This window comes from Dermacentor andersoni, chromosome 1 (genome assembly GCF_023375885.2).
Source record: "Dermacentor andersoni chromosome 1, qqDerAnde1_hic_scaffold, whole genome shotgun sequence".
Taxonomy (NCBI): domain Eukaryota; kingdom Metazoa; phylum Arthropoda; class Arachnida; order Ixodida; family Ixodidae; genus Dermacentor; species Dermacentor andersoni.
The window spans coordinates 45,212,782-45,228,834 of record NC_092814.1 but is presented as its reverse complement, the minus strand read 5'-3'; the positions used below and the strand labels follow the sequence as shown (position 1 = coordinate 45,228,834).

Here is a 16,053-nt window from a genome sequence, read left to right as displayed (position 1 = left end):
AAAGGCATGTCGGAAACCCTGGCAAGGCACGCCATGGCGATGCTGAATAATCAATACCAGACCAGGCGCCTGAGATGTTTTCTTTTTCTCTCTCCCTCCACTAATACTTTGATTACCGCAGTATAGTCCCGCGATGCATTTACTGTGTCTCCGCCTCCATCTTTTTTTCTCTAGTTTTTATTACTTCGTTTATTCACTGAACATCATCCGAAGATGCGTAAGAGCAGCGGCTGAAGCTGCATACTCCAAGCAAGATAATTATATCTCGCGGCCGTTTCCATCTCCTGATCCGCGCATATTTTAGTACTCTTCAATGACTCTGTGTAGCGTAATATATGTACTAGTCTTGGCCCTGCGAGCCTTGCAGAGCATAAAACATAAATAAATGCCGTTCCAATGAGCACCAGTAAGCGCTAAAGCAAAGCTCAAATTATCTCCTCGATTTACTTTACACACTGCGCTAACTGAGATGATTTCTTGTCTGAGGTTCATCAGTACCGTAAATTATTTATTCTTATTTATTTATTTACAGATACTGCAGCCCAGAAGGGCTATTGCAGGAGTGGGTGAATACAATATGTGGCAAATACAAATCACAATACAAAAGAAGCATATGTGAGAACATGGCTAAAGGGAGTACTCAATAGCATCCCCCAAGTTCTTTATGTGGTAAACAACGGATGGAACCAGGCAGGTCATTCCAGAGTTCAATAGTCCTAGGAAAAAAAGCTACTCAAGAGCAACTACTAAGAGCATTTACTCAAGCCCTGCACAGGTTCCTTCCTGTTTCTCTAGCTTATGTGTTCGCAATATACCTATATATTACTGACAGCTAATGATCAGCGTACTGAAAGATGCCAGTCACTGAATTGCGAATTGTGAAAATGGTTCTAGTTATTTACTCTCAACAATTTCTGTTTCGTCTACTGACATTGTCCTCTTTCCTTCTTCATAGGTTTCAGCGTCAATGGCAGCTTGGAGGACGATGGTGAGATGCGCAAGCACGTATGCGACAGCGAGCTTAGCATTCCTAGAGTCCTATAGAGTTGACGATAATAACAGGAAATCCCGCTTGCTAAAATTTATTTTATTTATTTATTTATTTATTTATTTATTTATTTATACATACTGCAGCCCGTTAGGGCTATGGCAGGAGTGGGTGTACATGCGAGGAAAACTGATTATGATATGCAGAAACAAGAACATAGAAATATAAAAATGTGAAGGAACTATACATCAGCAATAGCATTTAAAAATTGAGAAATGGATAACAAACGAACTTAGGCAGGTAACAAATTCCACTTTTCAATCATGCGGGGGAAAAAACTGTATTTTAAAGTGTTAGTGCGTGGATGGAGTGGTCTGATATTAGACGCATGATAAGCTCTAGTTGAAGTTGAGCAAGCAGGCATTAAAAGGGAGGGATCTGATAGGTGACAAAGAGAGTTCTTATAAGAATAGAAAATCTTTAGAGATTCTATGTGCCGCCGTCTAGAAAGAAACTGGGGGTTTAATTCCGCAAGAGCAGCTGATGGTGAAAAGTCTCGGTCGAAGCGACGGTAAACAAAACGAATAGCCTTCCTCTGGACCGACTCAATACAATTAATTTCACATTGTTTATATGGGTTCCATACGGAAGAAGCATATTCTAAAATTGGGCGAATCAGTGTTTTGTATGCTACTAATTTAGTGTCCCTCGGAGCAGCTGACAACGTCCGGCGGATGTAACCAAGTTTTTTTAACGCTTTACTACAAATGTAATCTATATTTTTAGACCAAGACAAGGTGGGTGTAAAAATGACGCCTAAATATTTGTATTGAAAAACTACTGTTAGTGGTACATCGTTGCATATATAATCATAACATACGGGCATGTGTCTGTTAGTAAAAGACATTATAACAGTTTTATCAAAATTTATGGTCATTTTCCAAGTAGCACACCAGTCACAAAATGAAACAAAAGCATCTTTAAGGCACTGATGATCAGCCAGTGAGGCAACTGAGCTGTACATAACACAATCATCTGCATAGAGGCGTATCTTTGAAGTAACATGGTCTGGAAGGTCGTTAAAAAATAATAATAGTAGAGGGCCAAGTACGGATCCCTGTGGGACTCCTGAGGTGACGTCAACTACAGACGAATCCGCAGAATCATAGCATACGAATTGGGAACGCAAAGAAAGGAAACTGGAAATCCAAGACACTAACTAAGGGTTATTTAGAATATTATGGAGTTTCAAAAGCAATTTAGAGTGTAGTACTGTGTCGAAAGCTTTGCTAAAGTCAATGAAAATGGCGTCAATCTGATTACCTAAGTCGAATTAATGGAAAAGGTCATGAGTGAACTCCGTAAGTTGGGTTAAGTACTAAAACCGCACCTGAAGCCGTGCTGAAAGCTGTTCAATAGGTTATTATTTTCAAGGAACAGTATTATATGCTTATAGATTATGTGTTCTAGTATTTTACATGAGGTTGCAGTTAAAGAAATAGGCCTATAGTTAGATAAAAGCTGTCTGTCACCAGATTTATATAAAGGTAGTACTTTAGCTCTTTTCCAGGAAGAAGGCACAACGCCACTATTAAGGGACACGCCACTATTAAGGGACTACTTAATAAATACTTTAACGCAGTAAAACCACCCAAAAGGATCGCCGGAGAGATCTACCACATATATTATACGTCGAAGCAAGCCTTACCTCGAAAACATCATTGCGTGTGCACAGAACGAACAGTATAACAGTCCAGAGCCCTGTATAGGCGCATTGCACGATTTACTTCATTGCCAACAACACCGTGTTTGTATTGTGTACCTATATACATAACTAAAATTAGAGCTAAAATTAGTATCACTTAAAGCACAACGCATTTACCAATGCAGCCTCGATTATGATTTTATTCTTTTTTTAATGGCTGTTTACAACTCGAACGTACGTTGGGAAAGTTTCACAGTGCCTCGGTTTCGCCTTGATGAAAGTTGACTAACACGCCCAACACATGTGCACTCTTGGCCAGTTTAATGTAAGGATTACGTATTGTAGATTTTACTCCAGTCTTATCGTTCACCGTTAACGCACAGACAGCCCCGCTGATAACGTGGTGATGACGGTGATAACGCGAAAAGGGAAATAAATGGAATATATAATCGTTGCATTATCACGATCATTATTTCAAGATGCAATATATTTCAAACGTGTCCCTGATAATAGCAAGCAGACATTCGTTTGGTGCAGCATAAGTTAAGCGGTATTTTAATGCCACCAAATGACGCTTTCTGTCGCATCTGAGGCGGCTGGTGAAACCCGTCCTATTGCATCGTATTATGGGAAGGGTACCGGCGACGTCACTGCAAGGAGTGCAGACACATTTCAGATGTGGAAAGGAACAGCCTACAGATTATTGCTCGCCGCAGTGACCGTTGTCATTACATGCTATATTAATCTAATGGCCTCATGAGCAGTCACTTAAATTCAAACGTCGTGGTTTTCTGCGGTCTGTGTCCTGTCGCCTTGATGACGCAGCCCTGAATGTCCACCCTCGCCGACATGACTATTTACTACTCACGTGACGTCTTCCGCGCTCGTGAGTCTGCAGCCCCTAGGCACCATATTCGTGCCTTTGAGGGGAGTGCAACGGCTAACAATGTAACGTAGTAATTTCTCATCTAAGGTCACACTAATAAATCTAAATAGCTTTTACGGAGCTGAAGTTGGGCAGCTGAATAGTCAATTCAGTAATACCCGCCGCGGTTGCTTAGTGGCTACGGTGTTGGGCTGCTAAGCACGAGGTTGCGGGATCGAATCCCGGCCGCGGCGGCCGCATTTCGATGGGGGCGAAATGCGAGAACACCCGTGTACTTAGATTTAGGTGCACGTTAAAGAACCCCAGGTGGTCCTCTACTACGGCATGCTTCATAATCAGATCATGGTTTTGGAACGTAAAACCACAAAATTAGTCAATTCAGTAGTTAAACGTGTAGAGAAAGTTGTTCTCGCCTAGGTGTGCTCTACTAGGCATAATTTATTACACAATTTCTAGCATGGATTCTGAAAGCATCGATCAACAGAAACAGCACTGTTGACACAAACATAAGACTTTAGCGGCAAAAAATTCGTTGCTGCTATCTATGTTGATTTTTCAAAGGCTTTTGACCTTATAAATCATAAGGTACTGGTCTAGAATCTAAAAAAAAAAATAAAACACGATGTCCGGAGTATTACGCGCACACCTATCAAACGTTATGCTTCTCAACGAAAGCAGGTCGCAATAATCGACAACGCTTCACTGCAAATACGTGGAGTCCCACAGGGCAGCATATATACTGTGGCCATTTCTAGTCCTAATATACGTCAATGATATATTGTACACAGTGTTCGTGATGTCAAAATGACCTTGTGTGCAGGTGATAATACAGTTTTCGTTATGGGTTCGTTTGAAACAGGGGCCCTATAACGTAAACCTATTCCAATATGTTTGTATTCCAATCTCCCGACATCAAATTTACGTAACCGCCGACGCAAGCATCGGGCGGTGACCCGCAGCGTTGCCTGAACAGCGTAATCAAACGCTCTCCTCGTTTATAGAAGGTCACTTTTGTTTTCAAAACGAATAACATTACCTACATTGAGCGGGTTTTCTTATCTAATTGGCTGACAAGAGGCGAAGAGCACGATCAAGTGGAGAGGGTTTCTATAGGGCCGAGCCAGCGCACTGAAAATAAATAACCGGACGAGGGTGGTGCCGGCGTCTGCGATTGGTCCGCTTTCCCTTACTTCGCTTGCGGTGCATTGTCTAAAATCGCGGCGGCATGCAACGGGCAGCTAAAAATGCCGCTGAAAAGGTTCCTCAGCAAACAAGAGTTAGCATAGCCATGGCGTGTACGTGCCGAAAGGGCTCGATAACGTTACACGGGCTCACAAAAAGTTTTGTTATACGCAAATAAACCCACGCTCTCCGGCAGGTGCGAGTAGCCAGTGCCTGAGCGATCGTCGGCAGCCATGTTCTATTCCTTTCGGAACGGGGCAGTCTCCGGCTATTCAAAAAAAAAAAAAAAAGTTTTGTTCGGCATATTGATGCATCTTTGACGCATACGCGTCACTTTGACGCAATGATTTCTCGTGGTTTTGTGATGTCGAGTGACAGACAGCTGAAGTGAGTGCAGCCTAAAACCTTTTGGCAAACAGCAGAAGGTCAATGGCGAAAAGGCGTCGATTCAGACATAATTATTTTTCTTTTGTTCGGTAAAATCATGCACAATCATTGTGTCACGTCATGTCAGATTGGGAACTATCGCGGTTTTAGTGACGTCGCATGACAGGCACGTGATGTGAGGGTGATCCCAAAAGTTTTTGACCAATTGCGGACGGCTGATTGCAGAATTGGAATAGAAAAGTTTGGTTGTATGTACTATATACAGGGTGTCCCCACTATCGTGCACCAATATGCAAGAAACTGCTGGCCCTGGGACTGCACAATACCTTCAGTGAACTAAGAGAAGCACTACTATATGCTCTCAGGCACGTAGGTTGATGCAGACCCCCACGGGAAGGGTGCTCCTGCGAAGATACGGCGGTGGCAGCATGATCCAAGAGATGGAACGTACCGAGGCCATTCCGGACAAGTATCGCACTACACTGCGAGTCGCACCGATACCCAAGAATATGGACCGGAACCTGCACAAGGCGCGTAGAGAAGCAAGAGCGGAGTACGTGCAGAGAACCTTGGCGAACAAGGACAACACAAGGTATACGGACGCGGCAACGTTCGCCAAAGGCGGAAGACAAAACAGCAGAGCAGTGGCGTCGGTGGTTAATTCGGACCTCAAGAAGATCACCAGCGCATCACTACAGGACTGCACGGTAGTCGAGGCCGAAGAGGCAGCTGTGGCTCTGGCAGCACTGGAGGGCTATCGATCTGGCAGGTCCCTAACAATATTAACAGTCTCTCAAGCAGCATGCCGTAATTATACAAACGGCAGAATTGGGCGCAGAGCACGCCACATACTCTGCTCATGCGACCCGGGAAACAAAGTTCAGCATACCATAATCTGGGTACCAGGGCACACTGGCATAACAGGGAACCAAGAGGCGGATAGGATAGCTCAAGGGCATAACAACCGGGCGTCCGACACATCCAGCCTTGAGGAACCCCAGTCAGTACCCATGGGCTACTCAGATATCCTAAATTATTATAAAGGGGTCAGACTGAAGTACCCAGCCCCAGATAAGGATCTAAGCAGAGAGGATGTTGTTGCATGGCGACAACTGCAGACGGGTACTTTCCCGAATCTAAACCTTCTCAATAAAATTTTCCCTACACAGTATGAGGCTAAGTGCCCATGGTGCGGAGAGAAACCAGATCTATACCACATATCATGGGCCTGTCAAAATATTGAGTCCCCAACTATCTATAAAATTAAAAACCCGAGCGTGGAACAGTGGGAGAGTATGCTTTCCAGCGTAAGCTTGAACGGCCAAAAGCGCCTAGTAGAGCGAGCTCGCGGGTTGGCCATACTCAGTGGAGCCTTGGACTAGGGCACCAACCCTGTGATTGCAGACAGAAGAATCCATCAGAAGATGGAAGAGGCCGTCTGAAGCCGCGAAGATCTCTTTTCTAGAGCCCAATAAATGTTTTCCGATCTGAAGTGTCACGTAGCTGAACAGAACCAAGGTAATGTTGTTTGCCATCCCTTAGAGACACTCAGGTTATCTTTTGCGTTCGACCTAATTATATAATTAGTCGTAATTAATTAAATTCTCAGATAGTTTAATTAGATGAAAGGTGTCAATTAGAAAATTGAAGAGCAACATGAAAAACTCCCGATGCAGCTTTCTGTTGCTCAATACGTGCTACATAAATCTTTTTCCGAGCGTGAAAGAAGCCCGCGAATATACGCAAAATTAGCGCGCGACTGGCCGCTCGAGGCACTTTGCCTGTATTCGGGGGCTTCTTTCACGCTCGGAAAAACACCGTTATGTAGCATGTATTGAACAACAGAAAGCTGCATCGGAAGTTTTTTATGTTGCTCCACAGTTTTCTATTTGACACCTTTACTTAATTAATTAAATAATTAATTAATTAATTGAGGGTAATTGTGTTAAGCTGAATGCAAAAAATAATCTGGGTCTCTCCAAGCGACGGCAAACATTACCTTGGTTCTGTCCAGTACGTGGCATTTGCATATTTTAAAATCTTGGTGCATGATAGTTGGTACACTCTGTATGCTGCATTGCTGCTCCTACTGTATTGTCATAGAAGCCTGGACTACTGCCAAGATGTGTTCACAGCTATTTGTCTCGGCTCCGCCTATCGAGGAAAGAAAATTGAATTTAATATTCTTCGTGGGCATATTTGTAGCCCTCCACAGCATGGCGTCGTTCTGTTGTTGGCAAGCCATTTTCGATGCAGCCGAGTGTCAAACCGAATTAGTGAACGATTACTTAATGAGGTCGAAAAGCTGCTCATTGTGTTAGGATCGAGTAAATAAGAAACCATAATATATGTTGCAACCTGTAATGCGCAAGCTGCTTCATAACAATACCTTGATTTGGGCGAGTTGGTTCGTAAGCTGCCGTGATGGATGCCTGCGACGGCAACATGACACAGGCATGCACCCAGATCACTCCTGGTATTACAGCGACGATAACACAACGCTTAGCTGTGGGTACTCGGTTGATGTTCGCTTGAAACCACCGCCTCCGCATCGCCAAACTTCAAGTCTGTCTAGGTCAGAACCGTTAAAATGTGGTTTATCAAAAGTTAAAAAAAAAAGACATTCAAGAAAACCCCATTTTCTCAGACAGAAAGCCTGCCACTGCGTGTTTCTATTTAATTCGCGCATTTCTTTTTTCTTATGTGGTGTATAGCACCACTGGCGTTTTGTTTGTTTGTTTGTTTGTTTGTTTGTTTGTTTGTTTGTTTGTTTGTTTGTTTGTTTGTTTGTTTGTTTGTTTGTTTTTGCATCGTGGCACAATTCCTTTAAGGTTTACGTTCGCATTCGTTCTTGCATAAAACACGCGCTGTGGTTCGACCAATGATTGCTGCTGTGTATGCGGCGCATTGTAAACTTCAACCTTCACAGTCGACGTCCGAGCTGTAGTCCACCGTAGTCCGAATACGTGAAGGCCCTGGACGTACACATTCCCTATAGCGGATATGACGGCAGCTCCTCGCCGCCCCTTGATCCCCGCTCACGCAAGCAAAGGAAAAAAAAAAAAAGGCCTCTCCCCAGCGCATCCGCTGCATCCGTACGTCATCTCTGCGAAATCGCTGTCTCTGTATATCGGCAATTTTGAAACGCTTGTTGGAGCGCGCCTCGACGTCAGCTAGTACGAACGGGATTTTGGGCGTGCGCTGAATTTCCACATAGTGCTGGTACATTTCCGGGGGAAAACGGGGTCTCTCTGTCATAGCCCGCATTGAGCGCGCGGCGGTTTCCGCGGCGTCGCGTCATTCATCGCTGGGCGGATCGATGTGTGAGGGAAGGCGCAATAGAAACGATATGTTATTCAACTGCGCCCTTCGGCGCACGACGCCGTCAACTTCCGCCGCCTTTTCTCGAGACGTTTAGCCTTTGTGCTGTAGCGTTCTGACAATAGATAGGAGCCGTGTCTGACTTGAATTATTCGTTACCTAACACTGCTTGTTGTTTTGTTGTGGTGGATTTCTTTCTTGCTTTGTTTTGTTTTTCAGATGCCGTTGACGGGTGCCTGCTCGAAGGACTCCAAGGTGGGTACTGTCCCTAATTTTGAGAGTATACGCACTCATATTTAAGTATACGTGGTATAAAAGTTACATAAACAGGAATATAGTGCCTCCGAAAGGCAGGCCTACGTTTCGATAGGCGGATCTGTTTCTCTCAAAGCCGGTCTTGTCATCCACGGCCCGTTAGTTTTAACGGATTAGTAGGGTGACGTCACGTGCGGTCGGCGGCGGCTGACTGTAAAGGCAGGTAACCTTCTTGGCGATTCCCGTCTGCAAGATAGCTTGCGAAATAACATAAAGCTGACGTAGTTTTTATTTTGTGTACTTATCGGGTCACTTTCCATGAGAGGAGGAGGACGCTAGAGAAGTTTTACGACACACCTTGACATGTAAAAGAGCAAACATCAAGCGACGTAAGCGTCGTAGTAACAGAAAGAAATATATTTGAAAAATAAAGAGCAACTTTCATACCGGAACAAGGCGTCGCGGAAGGTGTATTTCTTTGGCGAGGAAAACAGCACATATCAATTTAATCAATCATTGTGTTCAGAATTATACAAAATGCAGTGCTTGCGCAAGAAGCAAAAAAATCTGTGAAATGCCATTGAACGATTGCATGCACACGCCAACTATATTGTTGTCGTCTGATACGGGTGAAATTGGGCACAAGATTCAGGTTTGTAACGGCAAAAAGATTTAGCGTGATGATATCTGCCATTATTGTTCCGTTGGGCTGCTGCAATAGAAATTTCGGTTTTGAGCAAAATTTCGCGTAATTTTTTTTTCAATTGGAATAATCGGGGCCCGTATTCACAACATTTGTCTAACGTAAGAGCGTCTCCCCAGAGGGTGGCGTTCGCGTTCACTTATGATAGCGATCGGTTTGATACAGCGGCGATCGTTCAAACTTGAACTGTACTCACATATCGCAAGGCAATTTTAGGAAATACAAGTCCTTTTTTGGTGGCACTTATGTAAGGGGCCCTGCACAGCGAAGTCTGCTACCAGCTCTTTTCTTTTTCACATCCACACTTTTTTTTTTAATTATGGGGTTTTGCGTGCCAAAACCACTTTCTGATTATGAGGCACGCCGTAGTGGAGGACTCCGGAAATTTCGACCACCTGGCCAGGGTTCTTTAACGTGTACCTAAATCTAAGTACACGGATGTTTTCGCATTTCGCCCCCATCGAAATGCGGCCGCCGTGGCCGGGATTCGATCCCGCGACCTCGTGCTCAGCAGGCCAACACCATAGCCACTGAGCAACCGCGGCGTGTATACGAATGTGAGAGGGCATTTGTTTCACCCAGCGGAATTCCAGCTGAGAAGAAACGTAGGTGTGTGGTAAAACAAGCTCATTCCGTAAGGAAATATGGTGAAATATTTTGTGCAAAAGGCAAAGGCGCATAAATCTACAACGAGATCGTAACTCACGAATACACTGAACTTATACTTGCTGTCTTGTAGGTACGAAATGAAACGAAACTGATCAGAATGGTGTTAATTAAATCGTTTCTAATAAATGAATGAGGTTTGTGCAACTTGTGTGCCACACTGAGGCATGGTATTCAAGTTCGGTAAGTATTACAAGGCGTTATAAAGTTTAAGCTTTAACGAAGGAACCTGTGCTAAATTGAATCAGAGGTATTTTAACATCCTATTCACGCAGTACATGTGAACGGTCCAGATGAAATCGGATGAAGTATGAACCCCGAGGTATTTGTAGCACGAAACTGATTCCGAAGCTGTGTTATCAAATGTAATACGCGGACTGTGTATAAGGTGGTTCTGGTGACGCGCATCAACTTGCGCTGTTCAACTTGCACTAAATTTATAATGTTAAACTTGGTACACCAAACTTCGCACCAAGCAGCGATGGCAGTAAGGTCATATTGGAGCATGATGATGTCAGTATAGACGTTACCTCACGCAAAATCATCAGCGGAAAGGTAAACATGAAAATAAAAGCTTGTAGCTAAGTCGTTGGTGTGGGTCTATAAAAGCGCAGTAATTCAAGGAATGAGCCCTAGTTGGACGCCTGAGTTGACAGGACTGGAAACAGGCATCGTTAGCGGACGTCTGTACCGATCACCTATATCAAGCGACTGTTGATATCTTTGTTAGTATGATGGAGTTATAAGTTCTACTACTTTCCAAAAGCTTGGAGGCAATATAACCATAGCTTGCGAAGGAAGGATGTTTCAATTTACAAATTAGATGTTCGAATCGAATCCGCCTGCAGCGATTTTTTACATTGCAGGTGAATTGTGGCGTCAGGGCCGAGTAATGGGAGGCGATGTTATACTGGACTCACAAGAAAAAAATTTGCTATGACGACATCATTGCGGGTACATGCGGAACGTCCACTTGGTATAACTTCTCAGGAACTCTCCACAATGCTTATTAAATTATTCTTCATATCAATGACAAAGTTAATCACCCTTGCGTGCCCCTTAATGACAGCTTATCTCCCTCATATCTGCAAAGAAAGAATATTCAGCTTCTTATTTATTTATTTATTTATTTATTTATTTTTATTTATTTATTTATTTATTTATTTATTTATTTATTTATTTATTTATTTATTTATTTATTTATTTATTTATTATCCTCTCCGTTCCAACACTTTTAGGGCGGCCCGTTCAGACCTGAGAGATATGCAATTTCATCATTGCTTACACCAAACGTTTCGTCCGAATGTCTTATCACATGAAAGCGTGCAAAACTGCTTCGACTGTTTTCGGTCTGCCAGCCAGAAGCACGCACAACCGAAGTAGATTTCGATGAATTACTGGAGCTGTCAGAATCAAACCACCATCTGACTATACAAGATAAGACAATCGCCAGTTAGGCGCAATCACTCCTCTATAAAACTATAGCCGTGCGTCTATGCGTAACGCGTCGTGTGGCGGCCATCGTGGTTAAAACTCCGCTAACTGTATCGACGGTAGCAGGAATAATGACCACAGCTGCGCACACCTGTGCTCTCGCGCAAATGCCCGATTTCGTGATTTCCTGGTTAGTTTTGGGAGGCAGAAAGTAGGTTTCGTACGTCCCTACAATCACCATCACTATGCACATACGGCGTGATCACTTTTAAGTCTTACGGAAGTTTTAAAAATCCCTGGCAGCTGGGTCCCATAACTCCTGTTCTTGAGCCGGATCATTCGAAAGGGCGGACATTACTAGCACGAGAAATCGAAACACGTAGTCAGCTAATTAACGAAAAATCGCTAAAACTTCCTAATTAATTGCCTTACGGCACAAATTGCAGTTTACGAATTTTATCGCAAGGCGTATCCGCTTCAAATGAATCTCCAGGATGACACCAGTTTCGAGATATTATTTACCGAAGCGTGGGACGAAATACATGGGCGTTCCAGTTACTTTCGTGCTTCAATACATAAAAAATGCGTTTTGCTAAGAAACGTTAAAAATGAAACAACAGTGCATTCTCACGGCGAGCTTGACGGCGCGCATCTGCAAACTTGTGTCACTCTGGAAATTCATTCCAAGTAGACACGCCTTGCAGACTCACCGGCTACGATTTGTAAATTACAATATGTGCCGTAAAGTGATTAATTAAGAAGGTAATTACATAATATTTTAATTAGTTTCATATGTGTTTCGATTTCTCGTGCATGTCCGCCTCTCTGAATAATCCAGCTCAATGACTAGAATTCCCTTTCTGCAACAGGCTATTCCGTAAAACTTTAATGGAGCTGCGCCAAAACAGCGTCCCAGACCGAAACATCGCCGAGAAAAGGTCACGCTCAGTGCTCTTGGAATCGAAGAATGTAGGGCTGATGTAGATTCTTCCGCAGGATAACGCATTCACTACTGCTAAGCACTGCAAACAGGCACAGTTTCTTCCCGAAAATTTGGCAAAATTAAAAAGAACGTCTACATAATAGGATAACAGTCGCTTGTTCAACCACACTTGAACGCATGTCATGAAAATACGCCAAAAATTACTCCATTTGCGATGAATAGACATGTTGCCACTGGTATAGACGTCAGGTTTGCTTCCATTCGATCAGCGCTTACGTTGATGTTCGCAGCACCTTAATTACCCCAAACTGAAGCTCTTGAAATTGAGCTTAATTTTTTTTTATTGTCCCCAGTGGAGCCAGCAATGTCTGCCCGTCAGCAAGATGCCGGGAACAGCGATATTGGTTGCGCCATTGACTAAGAAGCCTTAGCTTTGAAATAAAGAAGCGATCCATGTTTGGTCGCAACATGAAAATCACTGTTTCACAATACCAATAAAAGAAGGGCTCTGCAAAAATCACTTCCTCTGTTGTTTCGGTAATACTTTCTTTTTTTTGGTGCCGACAAAAACGTGCTTACTGTCTCAATTTTAATATCGTGTCTTGTGTCTTGACATTGGCGTTTTTCTTTTGTCTATTTATTTACGTTCTTTTAGATGGCACCAGCGACTGTTGGCTACATGGCCGCCAGGGTGCGTTTCTCCGTCAACATCCGCATCCTTCGTGCACACATGAAGGCATAGGCGACCGTGATTAGGTCCCTATACTATTATTCAAATGTAGCAAGCGAAACGTCCATAGTGTATGCTCTTAGACAACAGATCAGGCGCCGCAATAACGTCGGTAAAACGTAAAATAAAAAGAAACCTTCAATAAAAATAGCATGATCTGCACATACCGCAATCGTATATGCTGAGAATTATGTGAATATAAAAGCACCTGTGCACAAATATTCCGGCGCACTCTTGAGGACTTCCTCGAAAGCTCAGGCACCGCTTAAAATCTGCAACCTCTGACGTAAGCAGAGGGACTCTTCTACATTTTTCTTTAAATATCCATCTTAGTCGCATGGACGATTGCTCTTATGGTCGAAATGTGGACACATGAATGCATAGTTGCATCTCCCGTGGCCCCTTTGCAGATGCACCGCTATTTAATCATCGTCGATTTCATTTCTTTTGCGATCTTCTCGGTGAATTAGGATCAACACACTCTTCCTGGTGACTTTTCCGCGCTATACAGAGTAATATTGGTCGTTTCTAAACTGTCTTTTCTCTTCTCAGCCAATATCAGCGAAAGCCTGCTACGTGCAGAAGATCCCCGAATTGTTTTCGGGGAAGACTCCCAGAACGCCGTTGTGCATGTCCACTACGCGGAGGAGACGACCGAGTACGCACAGGAAGACATGCAAGGTGCAGTCCTGGTCGGGGGTGAAGAACCTCAGTGCGCGTATGTAGACCCTCTGGATAATGGAGATTTCCAGGCAGTGGTGGAAGACCTTCCGGAGGAGTGCAGGGGCCTACTGAGAGCAGCTATAGCATCCTGGGGCAAGGCTAAAGACATTAGACGCGAAGACATTCGGGTTTCTGAAGAAAACATCCAGCAAGCAGCTGAAAACCTCCAGCTAGCGGGTGAAATCTTCAAGTTTGTGGGCGAGATGTTCCAGTTCGCGGCAAGAAACGTCGAACTTGCTGCTGGAAGCCTCCAGCGTAACGAAGGGAACCTCCAGGACGCCGATGGAGACCTCCAGGATGCGGCTAGGGACCCCGAAGGTGAGCTTCGTCCTTCTTAAGTTTGCGTCCGTGCGCCTTCCGTTCACTGACTTTTTGACCCGTCGAAAAAAGAACTCCCGCCCACGGGCTCATCTGCTGTGGTGTGTTTCGAGCGCGCGCCCGTGTACACGGGAACGTGGAAAAAACGTGCGTCCCATCTGCCAGGTCATGCGCGCCGTACTCGAGAGGCACCGGAGCAAGCGCTGCTTTTTCTCCCGCTTCGCCTCTTTTTTAATGCCCGCCTGCGTGCCGTTATGTCATCGTCGTCGCACTTGCTTGTTTGTCCTATGCTTCGCCTTCCGCCGAAGATTGACGCCGGCTCCCGAGGAGCCTGAAATAGCCGGCTGTTGGTATAGGATGAGCTCAGGTGCACCTCACGAAACGTCCCGTTCTAGACGCGGGTTTATCAGACTCGCATTCGTTCTTGCTTATTTTTCTCTTCTTCACCGGACGTGGATGTGCGACTGCATGGGAGCACGCAACGAGCGCTCTCGTCACTTTCCGAATGCTTCAAAGCCATGTGTTTTCTTCGATTACTTGAGGCTGCGGCCAATTGTGCACGCCGATATACATATGGGGTCGAAGAACTCTGTTTGACTAAAGATTTACCCTGCCTGAAATATTTGCCTCTCATCGTATATAGCCAGAGTAGGCTCCAGTATGCAGGCTTGTGAGAACTGTAGCGCACACACAGAGCAAACTAATCTAATATCCAAGACAGAGACCATCGTGCCGCTGAACCGGCATCGAACCTATAGCGACGAATTCCTATTATATATCCTTGCGCCGAACCGACTGCGTGTGCGATATATGGCGAACATGGTACAAATAACAAGACAACGTACTAAACAACTAGTTGAAGACATGTCACAACCGCATAAAACGTGTGTATTAAGTCACCCGAGGAAAACTTCCATGAATCCGCTGGATTCAGTGGCAGAGAGAAAAATTACTGTTTCGATGACTACAGCGACGGCGCGATGTCTCCTGTGAAAGAATCGTGCGAAAAATGGTTCAGGGAAATCCGAGTGATGAACTTATTTCGACCTACTGTTTCATTTTGGACTGTGGAGGTCTGCAATGTCAACGTGTCATTGTGCATTTTTATATCGCAAGACGTCGCATGCACTCGCCACGTCATGAAACATTGCGCTATTATGACGCCCTCACAGCGCACCTGCGACCGCTATGAACGAGCGCAAGATATTTACAATTGACAAAGCACAGGAATGTATAGTTTTTCGTTGAAGTTATAGATACCCGCGAGTAACTCCGGACATCTCGGCGCTTAAGCCACCACTAATAAATAAGTTCAAAGTCCGTATAAGTAAACCATCGAACCCGGGCCCGTATTCCACCCAATCGTACATTCCATCCAATTGTATTTACGGGCATATCATCTAATGGGACCGGCCAATGGGGAACAGCACTTACGAACAAAAAGCATTGTGAATTCGGCCGTTATTAGGACGCATTTGTCTTGTACAGCATTGCTCAAGAAGGAAAACGTTTTTGCTGCTTGCAGTATTTTATCGAATATATATGGCAAAGATAACAAAAGTGAAATTCATTAGCACAACATGGGCTGTTTCGAGCCCTGCCACCGTCATTTCGGCCAAATGTACCTTTGGGACATTCAGTTGCACCATAACCAAGATTGCCTTCGAAGTAGCCTCTGAAACACATCTGAATATTTGAGAGCCTGACAGGAGCTCACGCCCTTACACATTTTACAAATTCTTTAGTGAAGGCGTTATTCGAAATTAACCTACAGAACGCTTGCTCTTTAGCGCAAGAAGGAAACTTGTTACG

The 16,053-nt window shown here is 44.2% G+C and overlaps 1 protein-coding gene across 1 annotated transcript in view; it reads left to right on the top strand.

The window, feature by feature from the left end:
- Positions 1-14,261, top strand: part of LOC126543940 (uncharacterized) — an 81,956-nt gene extending 67,695 nt beyond the window's left edge. Inside the window, exons 3-6 of the mRNA XM_055077861.2 lie at positions 956-988; positions 8,689-8,724; positions 13,126-13,161; positions 13,753-14,261. Coding sequence (XP_054933836.2) covers positions 956-988; positions 8,689-8,724; positions 13,126-13,161; positions 13,753-14,261 — 614 coding nt within the window. The remainder of the gene's footprint in view (positions 1-955; positions 989-8,688; positions 8,725-13,125; positions 13,162-13,752) is intronic.
- The last annotated feature ends 1,792 nt before the right edge of the window (positions 14,262-16,053 follow it).